Raw genomic sequence first — 23,118 nt, forward strand, 5'->3', positions numbered from 1 at the left:
AGCCTCCTTCAGTTTCCTGCTTCTGAAAAAACAAACACAAACTGACCTCTGACCGTCTTATGGGCTGGTGGCACTGTTGGTATTGAATTAGATCAGAGCATGAGTGAGTAACTGGCTCTGTTTGTGTGTTTGTGTATCTGTGAGTGTGTGTGTGTGTAAGAAGAAGAAGAAGGCTGGAAACAAATGTGTGCAATGCTAGCAGAGAAACCCCCCCAGCTGTGTGTGTGTGCAGAAAATGGTGTTTTAAAACTCCCAATCATAACATAACATAAAATGCACTTGGGAGCAAAACGCACACTATACATTCACACACATACACTTCCTGCATGCAAATACTATAACAGAAAACGCACACAAATGCAAACCTTATACTGACATTTCAGTATAAAAGCTTTTAAGGAAACCGGGGTTTTTTCTTTTCTCAGGCTCTTATTTTGAAAACAAGGGTTTTTTTCTCTGACTGACTCACTCGCTCATGCATGGCGCAGTGTGTGTGCAGCATCTCAGACCTGGTCTCTTGGTCTCTGGTCTCTGCTTCATCTCCTGTAACTCCTCTGCAACCGGTCGATGAGTTGTGCAGTCAGATGTCCGATAAGCAATTGAACGATGATGATGATGATGATGATGATGACCTCAAATCCAGCTGCTGGTTTCCGTGTGGGGAGGTTAGGAGGGGGGGTGTGGTGGTGGATTGCGATGAGGTCGGAGGGAAATATAAAAAAGAAAAAGTTTCTAAAGTGAAGCCTGCATGCGCTTTGACTGATACTCTTTGCTATTTTTGCTTCGTTGCAGCCGCTTGCTTTAACACATTTATTCGCTTCCTACTCACTCTGGTTTGTTGTTTTTTGTTTTTTCTTCTTTATTTAACCGTTCTGTTTTTTTTAATTTCAATGTTTATGTTACGTTTTGTGTTGTTTTTAACTCTTATTTTAACTTATTTTCTCTCCACGACGACGTAACGACTGATTCACTAGGTTTTGTCTCTTACGTTCCTGTTTGTTGGGTTTTTTTTATGTTGTGTGTTAATTTCTTTAATATTTGTAGGAGGCTTATTTATTTCGTTTTGTGTTCCCTCCTCCTTTTCCTCTTTTTCGTTGGATTCTCGACCCCCTCTTCTTCTCCTTCTTCCTCTTCCTCTTCCTCTCTCCTCCTCCTCCTCCTCCTCCGTCACGGCTCCCTCTCTTACTGGTAGCTTATGTCCCTGTTAACATCCCCCCACCAGCCCCCACCTGCCCCCCCAGCCTCATCCCCGCCCTCACCCTCTGCTGTTCCCAACGACCCCCAGTCTCCCAAGCAGCACAAGGAGCCCCTCTCCCACCGCCTCAACGACTTCATGGCCTCCAAACCCAAAATGCACTGCCTCCGGAGCCTGAGGCGAGGGGTAAGTGTGTGTGTGTGTGTGTGTGTCCAGCAAGCTTTTTTGTGCACGTGTGTGTGTGTAATGTATATAAATGTGTGTGTGGTGTGTGTCCGTACTTCTTGTATTTGAGCTCTGTACCTGCTGCGCTGTATGGGTGAAGAGACACACAACACCTGTAACTACCTGTAACATCCTGCATCTCTACGGAGACAGCACTGCAAAAACTCAAAATCTTTCCAAGAATCTTTGTCTTATTTCTTGTCCAAATGTCTCATTTCTAGTCAAAACTGATCTATTTTCATTTAAAATGAGACTTGTCACCTAAAAATTAACTTGTTTTTAGATCTTTTCACTTGTTTCAAACAAGTTTTTACTTAAAATAAGTAGAAAAATCTGCCAGTGAAAGCAAGAAAGAAAAACTTGCTCCACTATCAGATTTTTCTACTTATTTCAAGTGAAAATATGCTTGAAATAAGTTAAAAAGTGTCTAAAAACAAGCTACTTTTAATGTGATGAGTCTTATTTTAAGTATAATGAGATTGTTTTGACTAGAAATAAGACAAATATTCTTGGTAAGATTTTGAGTTTTTGCAGTGAGGCATTTTCACACTTCCTGCCTTCAAAAATTGATTAATTTAAATTGATATAATCAATAAAATTGGTCCAATCAGAGACAGAAAAGGCCTCCGTGCTCCACCCATACATCGCTCGGGCCCTTTTTACGCTTCTCTAGCATGCTTTTTTACGTAGCGCATAACTCTGAATCCGTGGTTCTTGTTTGACTGACACCAGCAGCAGTCTCTCCATCTCGTCCCCTCATCCTTCATATTAACTGTGCTTTCATCCACCTCTCCTCCCTCCCCTCCCACCTCCCACCTCCCACCTCCCCTCCTGAAATAAACTAGCAAGACGCCTGAGCAGTCTTGGCAGTAGCATGGAGACTGCAGCAGTAGCTCCCTGCGCACTTCTCTGCAGTCTGTGCTGGAGGCAGATTGTTTTTGTTTTGGGTTTTTTCTTTTTTTCTTATTTTTTTGCACGTCACATAAGGAAAAGAAGAAGAAGTTAAAGGGATAGTTCAACATTTTGGCAAATTGTCCCATTGCCATAATCCCTATAGTCATAGCAGTAGGTTCGTTACCTTTAATTGTCGGTGCAAGCTATTTTTAGAACGGCGGAGCAGAGCCGCGAGCTGCTCAGAGCTACGCTACGGAGGCTCATGGGATTTCTTGGTTTCCCTCATCAAACTCATCAAATACACAATCCAACAACTCCACAACGCTCTGGTGGACAAGTTGTGACCTGCACATTCACAACGCTATGAGATAATAACAGAACGTTACCAGAGTTGTTTTAGAGGCAAATGCAGAGACTGCTTGCTGAAAAACTGCCCCCAATGGGAACGCAGATCAGTGGTTTTGCATGAATTTACCTCTAAAACAACTCTTTCGTAACGTTCTGTTATTATCTCATAGCGTGGTGAATGTGCAGGTCACAACTTGTCCACCAGAGCGTTTTGGAGTTGTTGGATTTAATTGTGTATTTGATGAGTTTGATGAAGGAAACCAAGAAATCCCCAGAATGAGCCTCCGTAGCGTAGCTCTGAGCAGCTCACGGCTCTGCTCCGCCGTTCTAAAAATAGCTTGCACCGACAAATAAAGGTAACAAACCTACTGCTATGACTATAGGGATTATAGCAATGGGCCAATTTGCCAAAATGTTGAACTATCCTTTTAAATATGATGTGATAGAGTTGAGGTTGTGTGGATATGGCAGCAAGAGGGTCATTTTTTAGAAAGCTTCCTGTGTGGGTGGCTTTATCAGCACCAGCTCAGGGTCCTGGTGGGGGGGCGGGGGGAGGATGGTGTCATCGCCGCCGCGCCTTTCCCGTTATCCAGCTCTCCCTGACCTCAGGAACAGGCGTCAGCTCACGTGTTCCTTCCGGTCCACCTCCCCCCTCCCTCTTGCATATGAAGCTTTTTGTTTACTCATATTTTTAAAAAGGGGGTCACAGTCAGCAGTCGCTCCAAATCGGTCGCTAAAGTGACGTCTGAAAAGGCCGCAGAACAATATGCGGCGCTGCGGTGCATGCGTGTGTGTGTGTGTGTGTGTGTGAGCGTAATGGAGGAAATGATCGAAGGTCAGCAGCAGCAGCAGAGAAAAAGAGGGAAGCGTGTATTTTTTTTTCTTTCTCTAGCGTCAGACTGATCTAGCAGGAAGTGCCCGTTTCTCAAAGCGGAAGTGCTGCAACAACTCTCGAGCAGAGCGATAAAAAAAACAAAAAAAACGTTCAAAGTAAAAAATCAGACTCATTGTGTTCAAGCAGACGTAGATTGAAAGGATTTTGACGTTTGACCTTACTGCAACAATTCACAGCAACAGTAAAAGGTTAAGTGATTTATTTCTGAATCGATGGGAGGTTAAAGCTCTTCAGAGTTTATTTATTTGTAGCTCACCTCTCCATACCTCCTTTTGCATGTCTCATGGCAGTTATTTCTGTTTTCCATGTATATAGATGTTGTTTGATTTAGAGGACATGTATGCTGCAGTATAGAGCTGCTTCTTGTTTTTTGTTTTTATTTGTGTGGGGGAGATAAGCATCATATATAATGTTAAATATACTGTAGGTAAACAAAAGACAACAGAAGGTGAAAGACATGAGGTCCAGCGGCCTCACTGGCACAGACAGTCTGGACCGAAGCCTGTGAACAAACTGTTGTAGGGGACCAACAGGCCGGCGTCCATCTGGTCACAGCGAGCTAAACTAGCGCTAACGCTTCTGTCACCAGCGCTATAGTATCTTATATTTAGCTGACTGTGCACAGGGTGTCGGCACAAGCTTTGGATGGTTTCAGGTCAGGTCAGGTTACTTCATTAATACCCGTAGGTAGGTAGATTTGTTTTGCAGTAGGAGGACATGACATTTAACAAAAAGACAGAACAAAGGACACAGAATGTCAATGTAATATAACATGTTAGGACCAGCGAATAAGTTTAAGTAAAAAGTAAACTGCACTACAACTTATTCAAAAGAGAAACAGCAGCAGGAACAAAACTGTTCCTGTAGCATGTGGTCTTAGACCGCGGGACTCCTAGATAGATAGATAGATAGATAGATAGATAGATAGATAGATAGATAGATAGATAGATAGATAGATAGATAGATAGATACTTTATAAATTCGGAAGGAAATTCATATGTCAGCTGCTCCATACATTCTAATAGAACTACTAAAAAGAAGAGAGAGGAAAAAAACAAACAAACATAAAACATATAAAACACAAGTAAAAGAAGAAGGCAAGAAAAATACTTAAAATATAAAATATATAAAAGAGTTGTTATCACAGACTAATTAATCAAAGCAGGGTTGTTGTGACAGTGGATTGTGCACACAGGAAGCTGGTCAGTCGCTCTTCCTGTCACTCAGCAGCAGCAAACACTGTCACTGCTGCTCGCTGTTGTAGTGAGGAAGCTCATTGACTCAGAAAAAAAAGACTTCAATGAAAGAATTTAGTTTAGTTTACTTTATTTGTTTCATTCATTGAAAAAAGGAAAATAAAAACAGTTTAATAAAAAATTTAGTTATCATCTCATAGCGTGGTGAATGTGCAGTTCACAACTTGTCCACCAGAGCGTTTTGGAGTTGTTGGATTGTGTATTTGATGAGTTTGATGAGGGAAACCAAGAAATCCCATTAGCCTCCGTAGCGTAGCTCTGAGCAGCTCACGGCTCTGCTCCGCCGTTCTAAAAATAGCTTGCACCGACAATTAAAGGTAACGAACCTACTGCTATGACTATAGGGATTATGGCAATGGGTCAATTTGATATTGAAAATGTTGAACTATCCCTTTAAACATTTGGTATAGATGACAATTAATGACTTGAATATTGAAAGAATTTACCCTGGGGGATTAATAATTGGTCCTATATGAATAGACCCTTAAACTATTTTGTGTAAATAATTTGTAATGTATTTGATTTTACACATTCATAGTGTTATGAAATTTATTAATGCATAATATCGTGATAAACGTAATAACGATTAATGATTATTTCTCTGACAATAATTGTACCAAGAAAATCTATAAGGATGACATCCCTATTAGGGGCAAAATGCCCCCGTTTAGAGGAAATCTGGAGCCCTGAGGGGTTTTAAAAAGTCAGTGAGCTCTGCAGGAACCCAGTTTTAAACATTTCACAAAGCAGAAAACACCAGATCTAAAAAAAAAACAAAAAAACAAACTGCAGGTTAATAAAGCAAATGGAAAGGCCTCCCCCCCCCACCTCCTCCTGCAAGGAGAACATGGTGACACATTAGGGATTAGAGGAGTCCTGCCGGGGGGGGAGTGGGGGTGTCGTGTCTCTCTCTGCACAGTGGAGGGATGTCTACCTCTGCAGGAGAGAGGCCTTTGTGTGTTGCATATTAGCTGTGTAATCCATCCACAGTCAGTCCACCACCACCACCGTGTATGTGTGTGTGTGTATGTATGTGTGTGTGCTGCTGCTGCTTGGAAGGGGGAAAAAAGAAAAAGAGAGAGAGAAAGGAAGTGTATTGTGTGTTTTTTTGTTGCTACGGCTGCTAAGACGTACAGTATAAGAGCTTGAAGTCGCCCCTGCTGTTGTGTTGAGCTCTCATTGACAAAGCTGTGTTCTCTCCGACGACGACCAACACCGCCGCCGCCGCAGCAGCAGCAGCAGCAGCAACACTCGGCCCCGCGCGCGCTCATTTGTCACAAAGAGCTCATGAAGAGGACGCTGGGCCGACCCACATATGCTTTCGAAGCCAGGCAATATGTTGTAAGTGTGTGTGTGTGTGTGTGTGTGTGTGCGTGCGTGTGTGAGACGGGCAACTGTGAATAGTAGCGTTGTGTGTGTGTGGGTGCGGGTGCAGGTGCAGGTGCAGGTGCGTGGTTGAAAAGTATGAATGAAGTATCGTATGTGTGTGATTAGTAAAAGCCACGTGCAGCACAGACAGGAGTACGGTGGCCCGGAGAGGTCAACACATACATTACTGCAACTCAAAAAACAAATAAAATCAGACAACTCTGTGTTGTGTTGTTGAATTTGCTCACGATTCGATTCAAAATCGATTTTCGATTCAAAACGAATTGATTCACAATGATTTCTGCTTCAGTCTATCAGTGTGCAACGGATCCTTATGATGCTTTGCAAGACAGAATGACTAAAGTGTTTTTTTCACATTTATTGAGTTTTAAACATTTATCCATGCTTAGATGGAATAGTTGAAACAGTTGCATAAAAGCAATATCACATATTGCTTAAGTAAAAAAAAAAGAGTGCCTCTTTATTAAAAAAAATAGTGCAGTTGAACATGCTGCCTTTTCAATTCTAAGGAAATGGAGGCCGACAGCCAGCAGATTTGTTTCCTTTTTTTATTTTTTAAAATCGATTTTGGGACATTTTACATCGTTTCTGAATCGTATTAAATGAGAATTGCGATTCTTATGTGAATCGATTTTTTGGCACACCCCTAGAATTTGCATCATGCTTTCTGTGTCTGTGTGTATGTTGCATGCGTTTTCCCTAAGTTGCAGCTCTCTGGGCCACCGTACCGTGACCTCATTAATAATAATAATGATCATCATAATAATAATTAGTTGTTGTGCGACTGGCTCCGTCTCTACGAGGAGAGGAGATCACAGTTGGTCACAGTTAATGAGCGGAAATGAGCTCTGACAAAGGAGGCGAGTGTCTGCGCCTGGCTCCTTATTGATCACATGGGCCACCGCCGACCCGGGGACACGCGTAGGAGACGAATGATCAGAGGAGACGATGACTTCATCCCACATCACATGTATCTCTGCTTGAGGGGGATGCTGCTCGTTGTCCCGTGTCCTGCAGCTGTTTCATCCACAAGGGGTCAATTCACAAAGTGTCACAAGCACCTGTGGATGTAGGGATGTATTTATATTTATATTTATATGCATGGGTGTGTGGATGCTACTCGTCCCATCCAACCAGTTAAAGCTCAACAACGTGAGGCGAGGTGTTGGTCACACTTTGGATCTGGGAATTCACCCAGAATTCACCCCTGCAGAGCTTTTCTTTGTGCCATACCACACAGCAGCTGCAATGTTATACCTGTGTGCTACTGCAAGTACCATGATGTTGTTATACTGTGTATATATATATATATATATATACTTGGCTGTGTATCTGTGTGTGTGTCTGTGTCTGTGTGGCGGTGAGAGGGAAGAGCTCAGGTAGATGATAAAAGAGCGAAGAGCTGAGATTGTAAAAGAAAAATAATAATAAAAACACTGCAGGTTTCAAGCGATTGCATGATTTGATCACATGTGCACTCGGAGGAGGAGGAGGAGGAGGAGGAGGAGGAGGAGGGACAGCCAATCAGAGACAAGGACTTACCTAGGGTCTGCTTCAGTGGCATGCTTCTGCAAAAAAAAAAAGAAAAAAATGATGCATGGATAAAAATAAGGATGCAAAATGGAAACAGAGCAACTCACCTGAGGTTAATGCAGGTGCATGCATCCAATCAGGTGTTAGAAATCTCCCACAGTCTTTATTGATATTATATTTAAAAAGAAATTACTTGTGATAAAAGGTTTATCACATATGCACTCAGAGGAGAGGGCAGGAGGAACAGCCAATCAGAGACGAGGACTTACCGAGGGTCTGCTTCAGTTGCATGCCTCTGCAGAAATAACTGATAGAGATGAAATAACTGTAAAATGGAAAGAAAGCGACTCAAGTTGCTTCATATAAACAGGTTCAGGCTCAGATTATTATCGCCCGAGGTGCATGGAAATACAAAATAAAAGTGTCTGACATCCAATCAGATGTTAGAAATCTTCCACATTCTTTATTGAGATTATAAAAATGGACGTTTACAAGTAAAGATTCACTTTTTTTTCCGCAGTTTTTTTGACTTGTGATAAAAGGTTTATCACATGTGCGCTCAGAGGAGGGTCCTGGTCAGACAAGGACTTAGCTAGAGTCTTCTTCAGTGGCATGCTTCTGCAAAAATAACTGATACATGGATGAGAAAATCACTGTAAAATGGAAACAGAGCGACTCGAGTTGCTTCATAAAAACAGGATTTAGCAGCAGCACATTATCATCTGAGGTTAATGTCCAATCAGAAGTTAGAAATCTCCCACCATCTTTATTGATATTATAAAAATAGGATGTTAACATGTAGAGATTTGCCTTTTCCCCCTGTTTTTTTATTACTTGCAATCACATGTGTGCTCAGAGGAGGAACAGCCAATCGGAGACAAGAACTTCTACTGTAGCGTCTGCTTCAGTGGCATGCTCCTGCATTAAAAAAAAACCTTATACATGGATAAAAATAAGAATGAAATCACTGTAAAATGGAAACAGAGCGACTCCAGTGCTTCATATAAACTGGATTCATCGCCAAATTATCACCTGAGGTGCATGGAAATACAAATATAAAAGTGTCTGACGTCCAATCAGACGTTATAAATCAACCACATTCTTCATTGATATTATAAAAACGGATGTTCACAAATTAAGATTTGCTTTCTTTTTTTTTCCAGTTTTCTTTGACTTGTGTTAAAAAGTTAAAAGGTCATATTGCTCTCACACCCAGGCTGATTAGAAAACAGTGCAAGGACCAGACTAGATGCATGTTTTATAAGTGGTACAGAGTGATGTAGCGGTGGTGGTGGTCAGGTGAGGCGGGGGTGAGGTTGGCCGCTCCAGTTGGCCGACGACTCTCGTTATGGGGTTAAAGTGGAGTGGAGCAGCAGCCTGTGAGCCTCTAACAGGATTACTGTACCTGGTCATCTGCTGCAGCTACACCAGCCAACGGTCACTAACAAGCTCACTCGCTCTCTGCTCTCCTTCTTCTTTTGTCTTTTAAAAAACATAACCACCACTTCCCTCCTCCCTGCCCCCCCTCCTCCCCTTCCTCCCCCCTTTAAACGCTCACTCAGCAAAATGATCCCAAATAAACACTTGTTATTTTGTTATTTTTCCGTTTTTTTTTAATCCTCTTTTTATCGCTCTCTCTTTTGTTTTCTACTCTCACTCAGCTGCTTTTGTTTTGTTGTTGGAGTTCGGGTTGTTTTTAGTTTTTTCTGTTATTTTTTTTTGGGAAATCGTGTCTCTCCAGCAGCTTCAGTGTGTGCTCAGTTATCTGCCTCCATGTCAACGTACAGTACCGTATGGACGCTGCTCATGCTTTTGGCGCCCTCTGCTGTCCGTTGCCACCTGTCTGCCTGCCTGTCATTGTCAATGGCAGCAGGATCAAGAAGTAAAAAAAAAGGGGGGTACATCCGCATCCCTGTCGCAGCCCAAAAAACATCCCATCCACCGTCCGCCACCCCCCCCCCCCTCGAGCCTTTACATCTCCCCTCTCCCTGTACATTTTGTTTTCATCTGCCCTTTCCATGATTGTTTTCCATCCTTTATACTCCATGCTTGTGCAGTATCCTGGTATTTCTCATTTCTCATTAATCTATCATTATCATAATAATAATAATAATAATAATAATAATAATTAATAGAGCTGTTAAATTTCATCACATTAAGAGAAAAGAGTGGGAAGCTCTCGATCACATCCATCATCCTCCCCAAGAGCTGAACCCTCTTTTAGCTGAAATGGTGAAGTTTGGCAAAGCAAAGCATTTTCATCAGTTATATAGCCTATAGGGTTATTTATTTATTTATTTATTTCTATTTTAAGGAAAATGACACAAAATGGCCGTGATGTTCTTCTGATGTTGACTTGTGTCTGTTGTCTCTTTTTCTCTCCTGCTCTTCGCCCATTTCTATCTCTTCTCCCCCCCTCTTCCTCCATGAAGCTTTCTCTCAAGCTGGTAAGCATGACCGTATAACCGCACCAACCGTAGCGGCATGACCATAGCACGCATGTCACGTCCTCCTCCCAGTAACACATTGTTAATAATAACAACCTGTGCGCCGTTATGTTGATTTTTTTTTTTTTGTTTTGTTCTTTTGTTGTGTTTGTGCTGTGTTTTTAATTCTTTTTGGGATTTGAGTTGATAATTAATTTGATTTTTTTTGCTGTGATACAACGATGGATCCTCAGACTCGTGTCGTTGTCTCATTTTATGTCTTTTTTTGTTTTTTTTTTATGTGTGTTTTGTGTGTTGTTGTTGTGGACGTGTTGTCGTCGTTGTGTCTCTCCCAAACTTGTTGTCTGTGGTCTCTGTGGTGCAGATCACACTCAATTCCCACGTCCGGAATCTCATTGAGGTGATCACATTTACTCTATGTTTTATCCTGTCCGTCTCGTAGCCTTGTCGTCTCGTAGTCCCTGCTGTCTGTCTCGAAAGAAAAACCTGTTTCGTCATCATCGTAACCAATACTAATCTGATCAGGTGTAATAAGTAGCTCACATTAATGTCCTCTCACTGCATGCCCAGTTCCATGTATTATTCATCTTAGCATAATGATTTTGTTTTGTTTAAAGTGATTGAAGAGAAATGCAAGTTTTTCAATTTAAGTATTAGATGAATTATTTGGCATTGTTGTGGGAAGTAGACTTGTTTGTTTTGTTTTTATTGTTTTAGCAAATATTATAGTTTCATATTAGTAATAATAATTAGCTTAGAATAAAGACTGGAAACAGGTTGACGCTGCCTCAGGATTTGACATTTTCTCTGACAGGAAGCAGGAAGTCAGTGCCTCTAATTAAAAATGTTGAGGCTAGCTGTGCCTCCAGTGTTTATGCTAAGCTAAGCTAAGTTAAAGGGATAGTTCAACATTTTGGCAAATTGGCCCATTGCCATAATACCTGTAGTCTTAGGAGTAGTAGGTTCGTTACCTTTAATTGTTGGTGCAAGCATTTTTAGAACGGCGGAGCAGAGCTGCGAGCTGCTCAGAGCTACGCTACGGAGGCTAATGGGAATTCTTGGTTTCCCTCATCCAACTCATCAAATACACAATCCAACAACTCCAAAACGCTCTGGTGGACAAGTTGTGACCTGCACATTCACCACGCTATGAGATAATAACAGAACGTTACCAGACAGAGTTGTTTTAGAGGTAAATTCATGCAAAACTGCTGATGCATGTTCCTGTCGAGGGCAGTTTTTCAGCAAGCAGTCTCTGCATTTACCTCTAAAACAACTCTGTCTGGTAACGTTCTGTTACTATCTCATAGCGTGGTGAATGTGCAGGTCACAACTTGTCCACCAGAGCGTTTTGGAGTTGTTGGATTGTGTATATGATGAGTTTGAAGAGGGAAACCAAGAAATCCCATGAGCCTCCATAGCGTAGCTCTGAGCAGCTCGCGGCTCTGCTCCGCCGTTCTAAAAATAACTTGCACCAACAATTAAAGGTAACGAACCTACTGCTAAGACTATAGGGATTATGGCAATGGGCCAATTTGCCAAAATGTTGAACTATCCCTTTAACTGTTTCCTCAAATGTCAAACTAAGCTGATGAAATGTAATGGAAAAAATGTAAACAAAGCTCTTTTCTCCTGTTTAACTTGTATTTATACATTTGTTTAAATCTATGCCTGATTCCATACAGATCAATGAATTTGTAAGTTCATCATCATCACACATTGTAGTTTGTTTTTTGTTTTTTTAGCTCTGATCATCATGTAGCGTTGAATTATATATAAATATTATAGATAACAGTGGTTTTTCATCTGTCTTGGGTTCATATAGCAGAGTCAACACTAATACATGAGCAGCATGTCTCTCTCTCTCTGCATGACGACTGACGATAGATCTTTATTGTTGTTATTGTTGTTGCATGCCCGGTTAAAGTGTTGCGTGGTGATGAGGGGAGAAAGGGTAAGGTTGCCACGGGAACCTAGCTGCTGAGTTGTTGTTGTTGTATTTTTTTACTACGTGGCTCCTCCTGTGTGCGGTTGAGTCCGTAGCTCCAGCAGTTAAAAGTTGTCACCCAGCCGTGGTGCCGCTGTGACCCATCTCAATGAGATCCAATCACAGGCCTTCATCTATTCAGTCCACACACAAGATAATAATAATTAAAAAAAAAAAAAAGATAAATACAGTATATTATATTATAAAGACAAAGATACAAGCAAATGATCAGATAATGTGACAAAATAGGAAACAAGTTCATGCTAATAAACAAATTGATATCAGATTTATAATTATATGTATGTATTTATGTTATGTCACTAGTCTCCACCCCCTCACTCATTAGCCAATCAGATGCCTCCAGCAGGTTAACCAACTTCCAGCTAATTCATTTAGATGAATTGTGCTTTCTCTAATTAAGTTATTTAGCATTATTTAATATTGAATTAGCCAGATAGCTGCTAATATTACAGTAATGCCAAGTTATAATTAAAGTTTAGAAGCCTATCTAGCTAGTGTCTAGTTTCAGAATAAATAAAGTTAGTTAATTAGCTAATTGGCATATATATATCTCTATATATATATATAGATATATAGATAGATAGATGCGTATAGCGATAGATAGATAGATAGATAGATAGATAGATAGATAGATACGTATAGAGATAGATATGTATATATATAGAGAGATAGATAGATATAGATAGATAGATAGATAGATAGATAGATAGATAGATAGATAGATAGATAGATACGTATAGAGATAGATACGTATAGAGAGAGAGAGATAGATAGATAGATAGATACGTATAGATAGATGCGTATAGCGATAGATAGATAGATAGATAGATAGATAGATAGATAGATAGATAGATAGATAGATAGATAGATAGATACATATAGAGATAGATATGTAGATAGATAGATAGATAGATAGATAGATAGATAGATCCTTTCATATGATCATCAATGTGATTAATTTTGAGCTTCCTGGGGCTCCATACAGACCAGGTATCACTGTAATGTATAATATATATAACAGACACATTACGTCTGCAGGAGGTTCAGTGTTGCCGTCTGGAAAACATCTCACCAGGATATAATATCAGCCGTTACTGTGCAGTACGTCCGACAGCTCGGGCTGAAACTCTATATGAGCGAGATAACAGGATGTTAGAGGTATATTAACAACAATATTACATTTCCGATGCATTCACACAGAGGGAGCGGTGGATTGGATGAGGTGTGGTGACTGAATAGGTGAAAGGCCTCGAGTCTATAACACAGACATAAACAACCTCAGCTCTCAGTGAGTGTGTGGTGTTAGAGAGCGGCTGCAGTATCTCCTCCTTCATGGTGAATTATGTGGTTGGATCATAAAATAATAAATAAAAAGATAAGAAAAGAAGACATTTGTGGAGCTGTTATCTCTTTATCCCTGAGTCCTGGTTCACAGGGTTCACAGCAAAAAAAACGGAGATACTGCACCTGACTTAGATCCCTGGCAAAACAGCAACACAACAGGAAAAAATGATTATCAGAGTTACTTTACTGTTATTTTAACTAACATTTTTTTCCTTTTTTTGTTTTGTTTTTGTCCTTTGGTTCTCTCTTTCCCCCTCTCAGGGATCTGGACCAGAGGACTTCAGCCACCTGCCGCCGGAGCAGAGGAGGAAGAAGCTGCAGGGGAAGATAGATGAATTAAATAAAGACATTCAGAAAGAGATGGACCAGAGGTTTGTGTATTTATATTCAGTGGTGGACAGTAACGGAGTAAATTTACTTGAGTACTGTACTTAAGTACATATGCAGAGGATTTGTACTTGACTTGAGTATTAGATTTCTTTGGTACTTATTACTCTTACTTGAATACATTTCCATGACAAATATTTTTACTTTTACTCGAGTTAATTTCTAGGAAGGCTGAAAAGTACTCGTTACTTTTTTTCTTTTTTTTTCTATAATACTATTGAACACAAGCTGTGTTTGTCAAAGAAGGAAACCCTAACCCCTAAAAGCAGCACATCAGTGCAGGTGGTTTCAAAGAGTTAATTCTCAGAAACAAGAGTTAAAAGCTCCTTAAATTCATTTAGAAAAAAAATATAGTAATTCATCGATGTGAAAAATAAGAAATGTACTCTTACTCTTACTTTTACTTAAAGTAAATTTAAAAGCATGTACTTTTGGATACTTAAGTACCGTTAAAAGCAAGTACTTTTTTACTCTTACTCGAGTAACATGTCGACTGAGCTACTTTTACTTGTAACGGAGTAAATTTTGACTAGTAGTATTTGTACTCTCACTCAAGTTCTGGGGTCGAGTACTCTGTCCATCTCTGTTTATATTTTGTGTCTCTGTGTGTGTCTGTGTGTGTTGGAGACGTGTTGTGTACTGACGGTTGTGTGGTCCGCTCTCACAGAGACGCTCTGACTAAGATGAAAGACGTGTACGTGAAGAACCCTCAGATGGGCGACCCCGCCAGCGTCGACCCGCGACTATCAGAGATCGGCCAGAACATCGAGAAGCTCCAGTCTGAAGTGCAGAAATTCGAGGTGAGTTTTTTTTTTTTTTTTCTCCCCAGTGCCAGCTTCTCTTCTCTCTCGCTCTCTCTGTGAATGTTAGTGTTGGCGAGGTCGTCGTGTTTGGTTTTTCTGCGAGTCAGTAAATAATGAGGAGTTCAAAACGCCACGTCTCCAGTTTCGGTGGAAGGGGGGGAGGGATGGGATGGGATGGGATGGGATGGGGGGGAGACTCGGCCGCTCTCCTCCGTCCATATTAGGAGAAGAAGAAGAAGAAGATGTGATGCAGCTGGAGGCCGCTCCAGCCCTTACTGCAGGATCAATCAATCAAACTTTCTAGCACTTTCGAGCACTTTTCATACAAAAAACACAGCCCAATGTGCTTTACATGATAAAATATTAAGCGCAAAAGGGCATTTACACACATACACACACTTTCCAATTAAAATTAAAACACTGAGCAATTGAAAAAAACTGAGGAAACGCTATCTTACACTCAACAATTTGCAATTTGCAGTTGGGAAACATTAGAGAGAGAGATAGAAATAAGATAAAGTAAATAAAGAGCACAGAATGAAATAATAAATAGATACATAAATAAATCATACTAAGGAATGAAATGGAGATACTGCACACTAAAATTCAGTTAAGATCTAATAAAACAATAATAGAAAGACGGTGACTTATTTTATTTAAAGGATTAGTTTATTGGACTTATTTATGGTAGTGTTAACTATTGGATTTTATTGATTTGGATTGATTCTTAATGTTTCTTTTACTGATCGTTGTCTGTCTGCATGTGGGAAGCTGCAAATTCAGACTTCATAAATAAAGTTATATGAACCTGAATAAAAAAATAAAACCATAAATAGGGATAAAAATGATAATAATATAAAAAAAATTCAGTTAAAGCCAGAAAGCCAAAAAGGTCGGTCTTGAGTTTGCTTTTTTTTTTCTTTTCTTTTTTTTTTAAATGTCCACGTGTCGGAGCAGGTGGAGAGGAGAGCCTGTTGCCAAAATCATAAAGGTCGTCTGATTCACAGATAAACAGAAAATCCAACTGCACTTGAAGTAACATTTGAAGTTGTCAAGACACAGCTGCAGCCAACACACACACTTAATCACTGTCTGTGTGTGTCTGTGTGTGTCTCTGTGTGTTTCAGGGCTGGTTAGCAGAGGTGGAGGAGAGGATGCCATCCAAGAGCGACACACAGCGGAGGAGTGGACTCTATGAGACCCAGAACAACACGACAGTCAGCAACAACTGTGCACAGGACAGAGAGAGGTATGGTATAAAATGACACACATGCACACACACACACGCACACACACACACACTCTAGGGTGACCAAACGTCCTCTTTTACCCAGACATGTCCACTTTTTACGTCCTGTCCGGGGCGTCCGGGCGGGTTTTTATAAATTGATGAAAATGTCCGGTTTTCAATGTTTTTCATGGGACCATTAAACACACTTGACTGGCGTTAATTGATCATTTACACACCTAGCTACTACAAACTAATTAAAATTTTTCTAATCTGTCGTTATGGATCATCATCCTAGCCAATGCATTTGCTGTAAACATGTCATCATTTCTTTGTGGTTTTAAACAAACTGCAACACCAATGTGAAACAACAACTTAAAGGGACAACGAGGAGTTTCTATTTGGTTATAAAAAAGTCTCACGTTAATGTGGATGAATGTGAATCTCCGCTACCCACACTAGTTAATGGGCCCATTTTCGATAAATCTATCGTTTTGTCTCTATCGTTATTTTGTTATTATTAGTGGTGGTGGAGATGCTGGTAAAGCCGACCAGTGTTTCCTTACTTTCGGTGTCGCGGCGAGTCATGAGAATAACGCCGCTGAATCGCCGTTTATGGTCGGAACTACGACGGTATCTGATCGTCTTCGAACCTCTGACTTTAATTATTGATGAATGAAAACATGAGTCTGTCTTGCGCCAGTCAAAGAATTTCACTGTGCGCGGAGGCTCATAAATGTAGTGTGAAAACACTTTGCTTTTCCAAAACTCCTCGTTGTCCCTTTAAGGTTTTTTTTAAATACACAGGATTTCTCAAGGGATCGACAGAAACTACAAGTTTTACAAGTTTATTGCTCTTGGGGGCCACCAGTGGTCATGGTGCCCTAAGCAGGTGCTTAGTTTGCTTATGCCTTGGGCCAGCTCTGTCTTTCAAAATATGGTCACCCTAACACACACACACACACACACACACACAAGGTCCCAGATGCTTTCACAGTGTATTTACTGTGTGTGTGTGTTGGCCCTCGAGCAGCCCGGACGGCAGCTACACGGAGGAGCAGAACTCAGAGACTCAGGTCAAAGTCAACACCCACCCCGTCCCCGCCGCCGTCCCCACCGTGTCCTCCACGCCCGAGTTTGACGACGAGTTCGACGACGAGGAAGTCCTGCCCACCATCGGTACCTGCAAAGCCTTGTATCCGTTTGAAGGTAACTATGAAAACATACACACAATTATGAACAAGGCTGAGGCCACACATGCTGCTGCTGTTTCCTCTGAATGAGGAGGAGGAGCTGTGACCTCTGAGTAAATACGTGGAGGTGGAAATAAGTGGAGTCATTTCTCTGCTGCTCTATTTTCAGATGTGATGATGATGATGAATATGGAGCTGTGTGCAAATCAGAGAGCGATGAAAAAGACCCTCATGATCACAATGATGCAGTAAACACTAAGCATGTTTTATTATGTTAAATACAAAAAGGGAAAAGCATCAACCTTTATTTATCCAGGAATAAATCCAAAGAAGTCCTGGCCAAGATGAACAGCAGCACAGTTTGCACGAATACAAACAATTTAAAAGTAATCAGATGTTATTAACAATGAAATAACAACTAATTGCAATCGCCGAAACAGTTCTAACAATGAAACAATTAATAATCACACAGATGAATTAAAAGGGCGTCATGTTTAATTTCTACCAGTGAGGCCGGCATGATAAAAAATGGTTTTATTTGTCTGTTTTCCATCTAATTTAAATGAATTTTAGATGCCCGTATTTTTACTTTTTCAAACAGAATCTCATATGTCCTCATGTATTCGGGCTACAGCTACAACTAAATGGTTTTTCAGAGGCTACGAGGTGAAATTATCTGCTGTTTTTAACTTTTCTATGCACCCTTAATCACCTGCTAAACTCTTAGATACATATCGATTTAAGATGTTCAAGTGTTAAAAAAAAAAGAAAAAACGTGCAGTTCCCCTAGTGACCACTAGAGGCTCAGTCTCTACAGCTTTCCTCTTTCCTCCTTTGTGAAAACCGTTCATAAAACTAATTTGTTCACATGCTGAGTCATCAAAGTCATGCAGAACTGCAGATGTGGTTTCTTTGTGGTTGTGTGTGTGTGTGTGTGTGTGTGTGTGTGTACCCCTTTTGGATAATGTATTTATTCCCCTAACGAGCAGGTGAAGTGAAGACGATGGAGCGACCGTGCTGCAGCTGCTTTCACTTCTTCTCTGTCTCCAGGAAGTCTGACTCACACATGAATCTGTCGTCCACTAGGGCTGTCAATCTTTCCCCCAAATCACATTTGAATTTTTAATACTTTTATGTTAAATATTCGAATTATATTAAAATTTTTAATGTGTTTTTTCTTTTTTAACATCACGCGTCCACTAAAGGGCCCTCCAACCATATCTGTTACGTAACATTTGCAACACACTTAAGTTTTACCAACTCAATAAAAGTTCAAGAAGGGAAATCGAAATATTCTAAATTGTAGTGCAACAGATCGAAGTTGATCTGTGATCGGCACAAAAGTGCTCCGCGGATCAATCGATAAAGAAAGAAAAAAAGAATGTGTGTGTGTAATGTGGGGACACGTAGGTGCACCGCTCCAGCCGAATAAACAGGCAATTATAAAAAACTTTGCTTGTAAATTTGAAGCTGCAGCTTTATGTCGTGCACAACAACAACTACATTTTGTTTTATCAACTTGTTTACTAGCCAGAACGTCACGACGGACTACGTTAATTTGCGTCGTTGCGGAAAGTACACATTCGAACGTTGTGTTTTCACCTTCGAATGTTCTCATTTTGAAAACAATTTGAATTCTGTTCGAATAGCGAAGTTGGATCTGACAGCCCTATCGTCCACATCAAGTTCTCACCTCTTCTCTCCCCCTCTCTGTTTTATTTGTTATAATTTGTTATTAATTTATTAATTTAACCCCCAGGTCATAACGAGGGCACCATCTCCGTGGCGGAGGGGGAGCTGCTGTACGTCATCGAGGAGGACAAAGGGGACGGGTGGACGCGAGTGCGCAGGAACGAGGACGAGGAGGGATACGTCCCCACGTCCTACGTCGAGGTCTTTTTGGAAACGAACGCCAAAGGTGCTATGACCTACATTTAACTCTGCAGCGAGCGTGTGTGTGTGTGTGAGAGTGTGTCTCTCTGTCTCTGGGAACTAGTTTCCATTCACATTCACATCTGTTGTTACTGGAAAACACACACACACACACACACACACACACACATTTACACACACATAAGACACACACACACACACACTTGTGCACTCTGTTTCCCAATCAGATATGTTCATTGTGCCTCATGACAGCTGGGACAGTTGCGTGTGTGTGTGTGTGTGTGTGTGTGTGTGTGTGTGTGTGTGTGAAGTCGTGCACAGGAAGTGTGTGTAGAGACGCTTCTAGCTCCTCACTCACTCACTGCAGCTCCACCTAGTGGTCACACTGATAAACCACGACCAGTCACAGCTGAGCATGATGGGAAATATCCCTCACTGACACTGATCACGTGTACATTTCAAACACAGCACTTGATTTGTTTTGTTTTTTTATTGTTGTTTTTTTGTATGAAGACGTCAGATCAACGTACAGTAGTCGACACAAACAAACAATCAATCAAACACACACATGCTTTTAAATCACTGAACTCAGCCTCAGAGTGAATGTAACGTACGCACCATCCTGAGTGACAGTGAACGCCACGTCGCGTTTCACTTGTCGAGAGCATGCTCGATGTTGCAATCATGCGAAATGTAAAATTTAAAAATCTGCTGTAAAATATGGAAACATATGAAAAGATATTTTTGTAGGCTAAACAGGAAAAAGAAAGAAAAAAATCCCCCCCACCCTCTCCCCCTCCTCCAGTGTTGCATGCTGTAGATATAATAGATCATAGAGCTGTTACAACATTGTTTAGGCTTTAGTTTGATAAGTTAATGGTTCAGTCAGAGACGACCGGCCCCCTGTCAGGATGTTTTTATTTTTATTTTCTGATTTGGTTTTTATCTGGATGATAGTGTGGGGATGTTCTGGTCCCTTCCTCCAGGCCAGTGGTAAACGAGTAGAGGACTGACAGTTACAGTTACAGTCACTGTAGCTGCTGTACTGACAGATGGTGAGAGAGACGGAGCAGCTCCATGTGACTGTGGTTTTATGTATTTCTTTTCTTTTTTTTCTGCATGGGTCACGGTGCGTTCGCTGTCCGAGCATCTCTGTCACTCACTCACTCACTCACTCACTCATAGTGTTGCTGAAATTTCCCGAAATTGGCCTCTTTTCGTTTCCTCGAATACTGGGAAACCCTGGAAAAAAAAACAACTGAAAGGTTCATTTTAATACTGCTTTAACTCAACTCAACTTTATTTATATAGCACTTTAAAAACAACCACAGTTGAAAACAAAGTGCTGTACATACAGTAATAGACAAAACAACAGAGACGTAATCAATTATAATCAATAAAATAAATAAAACAGGAATACACAGTAGAATAGTTGTTTCATTGTTTTTAAAAGCAATTAGAAACAATAAAACAATAAATAAATACAAACCATATATTTTATCACATTAAATGTTTTATTTCTTTGTAGGAGGAAGAAAACAAGTGTATCACACACTACCCCACCAAAATAAAAGAAATAAAAGAAAAATTTACTTCCTGGTGTTAAATTCAATGATCATTTCCCGGGATTCCCGAAAAAAAAAACAATCTCGGGCAGCAACACTACTTACTCACTCACTCACTCACTCACTCACCACACTAGCCTGAGTTTGATTTTTGTTTTGTTTTTTTACATGTTTTTTAATTGGCTCGTTGCCGTGGCAGCATGAGGCTCCTCATTACACATCAGTGCTGTAAATACACACATCACATCGCCTCCCGTTATTATTCTGTTTTACATTGAAGAGCATTTTGAACTTGTGGCGCATGAAGCAGCAGCAGCAGCGTGCGACCTGAGCTGAGCATGTTGTGTCTGTGACATCATCACAGGAAGTGAAATCAGTTCAATAAGTGGAAAGGTTTTTATTTCCAGGTGTTAGTTACATACAGTTCATGCAATGACCTCTCTCTCTCTATCTCTCTCTCTCCCTCCTTCCCTCCTTCCTTCTCTCTCCATGTCTGAATGTTTGGGTTGTTTCCTTCCGAACCTCTCTAACTTTTTCTTTTTGTCATCTTTTTCCTTTTTTTTTTATTTTTTTATTTGTTTGTTTGTATTTTTCTTTCTTTCTTTTTTTTTTTTTTGAATTGCAGATTCCTAAAAGTTGTGAGGCTGGCGGAGGAATGGCAGGGCAAAGCAAGCGAGCAAGCAGCCTCGCCTCGGAGAGAAAACCCACCACCACGTTTCCTCACACACGAGTCAGAGAGAGAGAGAGCGAGAGAAAAAAAATCAAAAACCACAAAACACACAAAAACAAAAAAGCGAACGACGATGAACCAGAATCTGAACGAGACAGACAGACGGGCCGATAGAAAACGCAGCGCAGTTTTTATTTACTGAACGAGGCGGTCTCGAAAACAAACAAACAAACAAAGATGATGCGTTGATGTAACAACCTCCATCTTTAACTCCATAAACAGCGGTTTTGCTTCTTGTTGTGTTGAGCAGAGCTTCGCTTCTTAATGGGACTAACTCCGCCGCTTGCAACACCATGCGCGGTCATGATGATGAACGTGGCTTCTGGCTTCCTCGCTCTGAACGCCCCCGCCCCCGCCGCTGCCCCCCCTCCCCCCAACCCCATCCCTATGCCCCTCCCCCTTTCCTCATGGCCACTTCACACACACACACATACACACATACAGATGTGCAGAGGGTCTGTGGTCAGAGACAGGACGGAGACGACGAATGGATGGATGAAACCAGCGGCCGACCGGCCGGAGGAAACCATCCAGCACTGGGAGAATGTGTGTGTTTGTAAGTGTGTAAGTGTGTGTGTGTGTGTGTGTCATGCACTCATTGACTCACCTGGGTAACCACCCCCCCTCCTCACACACACACACACACACACACACACACACACACACACACACACACACACACACATTAAAACCAGCTCCATATTTGCAGGTTTCTCTCAGCAGGAAGCAGCAGAGGTGAAGGTGCTGTGTGTGTGTGTGTGTGTGTGTGTTTGCCTTATTTTCAAGGTTTTGTGTGTCACCACCTTCATCACACACCACACACACATACAGGCGCTGTCCCATTTCTCCACACTTGGCTCAGTGCGCTTGGTTACACACACACTTTGGTGACGTTTTGCCGGCGGAACGTATATTTGCATATAGTGTGCAAGCATGGATTAAGTGGCCGAGTGCGTGGGGGGAGATTTAAAAGCAATCGGGACAAACTTGACAAGTGCAGCCTGTGCCATTGTGCACACTTAGGCAACTACGACACACACACACACACACACACAGCAACAGTTTTAATAAACAGTGCTGCTGGATCACAGTCTCATCTACTCCTAAAGCGTCTCTATGCACAAGATTCAAATCATAAATGTGTAAGCCCAACTCTGTAAGTAAATAAAACAAACAAGAAAAATGAAAAAAATAAAAATAGGAACATGAACAGAGCATGATGAATATAAAATATGACATTAAAAACTCATAATTATGAGATAGAAAGTTAATTTCATTTTATTGAAATTAATTCAATCGCATTTCCTTTTTTAAAAAAAAACTTTATTTATTCATTCATCAAATTGCATGAACAATTGAAAAAGGAACAAAAAACGAAATGAAATTTAGGACAAACATTATTAAAACATTTAAATAAATAATAGTAGATAAATAATATAAGAAATTTCAATCGCATTTCCTAAACATGGCTTGTGGCTCCCGGTGACATCAGACTTCACCAGCTGGTGCATTGTGGGATTTATACTTACTGTAGGTGTGGGTAAAGTGCAAATCAAGCGCGCTGCACTTTCGGTCGCTGGAGAAATGGGACACACTGAGCACTGACACTAAGCCCATGAATGCACACACGCCAAGTGCCCAAGTGTGTAAGTGTGATCGAGTGTGCATATTGGGACAGGCTCACACACTGGACCACCTGTGGAGGGAGTGGGGGGGGGGGGGGGCAGGTGTAGGAAAGAGATGAATGATGGGTTCACTGACTCTCCATCACTCTCATCTTCATCT

General features: G+C 41.0%; 1 protein-coding gene across 33 annotated transcripts in view; it reads left to right on the top strand.

Annotated features, from left to right (window-relative positions):
* Nucleotides 1–21,347, top strand: part of fnbp1b (formin binding protein 1b) — a 77,312-nt gene extending 55,965 nt beyond the window's left edge. For 5 of the 33 annotated variants that reach the window (XM_085792821.1, XM_085792819.1, XM_085792807.1 and 2 more), the window contains exons 10-17: nucleotides 1,193–1,381; nucleotides 10,168–10,182; nucleotides 10,547–10,582; nucleotides 13,796–13,905; nucleotides 14,589–14,721; nucleotides 15,852–15,973; nucleotides 16,986–17,161; nucleotides 18,905–19,083. In XM_085792821.1, the coding sequence (XP_085648947.1) occupies nucleotides 1,193–1,381; nucleotides 10,168–10,182; nucleotides 10,547–10,582; nucleotides 13,796–13,905; nucleotides 14,589–14,721; nucleotides 15,852–15,973; nucleotides 16,986–17,161; nucleotides 18,905–19,083 (960 nt within the window). Of the gene's footprint in view, nucleotides 1–1,192; nucleotides 1,382–10,167; nucleotides 10,183–10,546; nucleotides 10,583–13,795; nucleotides 13,906–14,588; nucleotides 14,722–15,851; nucleotides 15,974–16,985; nucleotides 17,162–18,904; nucleotides 19,084–21,228 lie in introns of those variants that run through there. The other 28 variants (XM_085792841.1, XM_085792838.1, XM_085792833.1 and 25 more) reach the window with 18 other exon arrangements.
* Nucleotides 21,348–23,118: the final 1,771 nt, after the last annotated feature.

This window comes from Trachurus japonicus, chromosome 12 (genome assembly GCF_045865225.1).
Source record: "Trachurus japonicus isolate A0001 chromosome 12, Traja_1.0".
In the NCBI taxonomy this organism is placed as follows: Eukaryota; Metazoa; Chordata; class Actinopteri; order Carangiformes; family Carangidae; genus Trachurus; species Trachurus japonicus.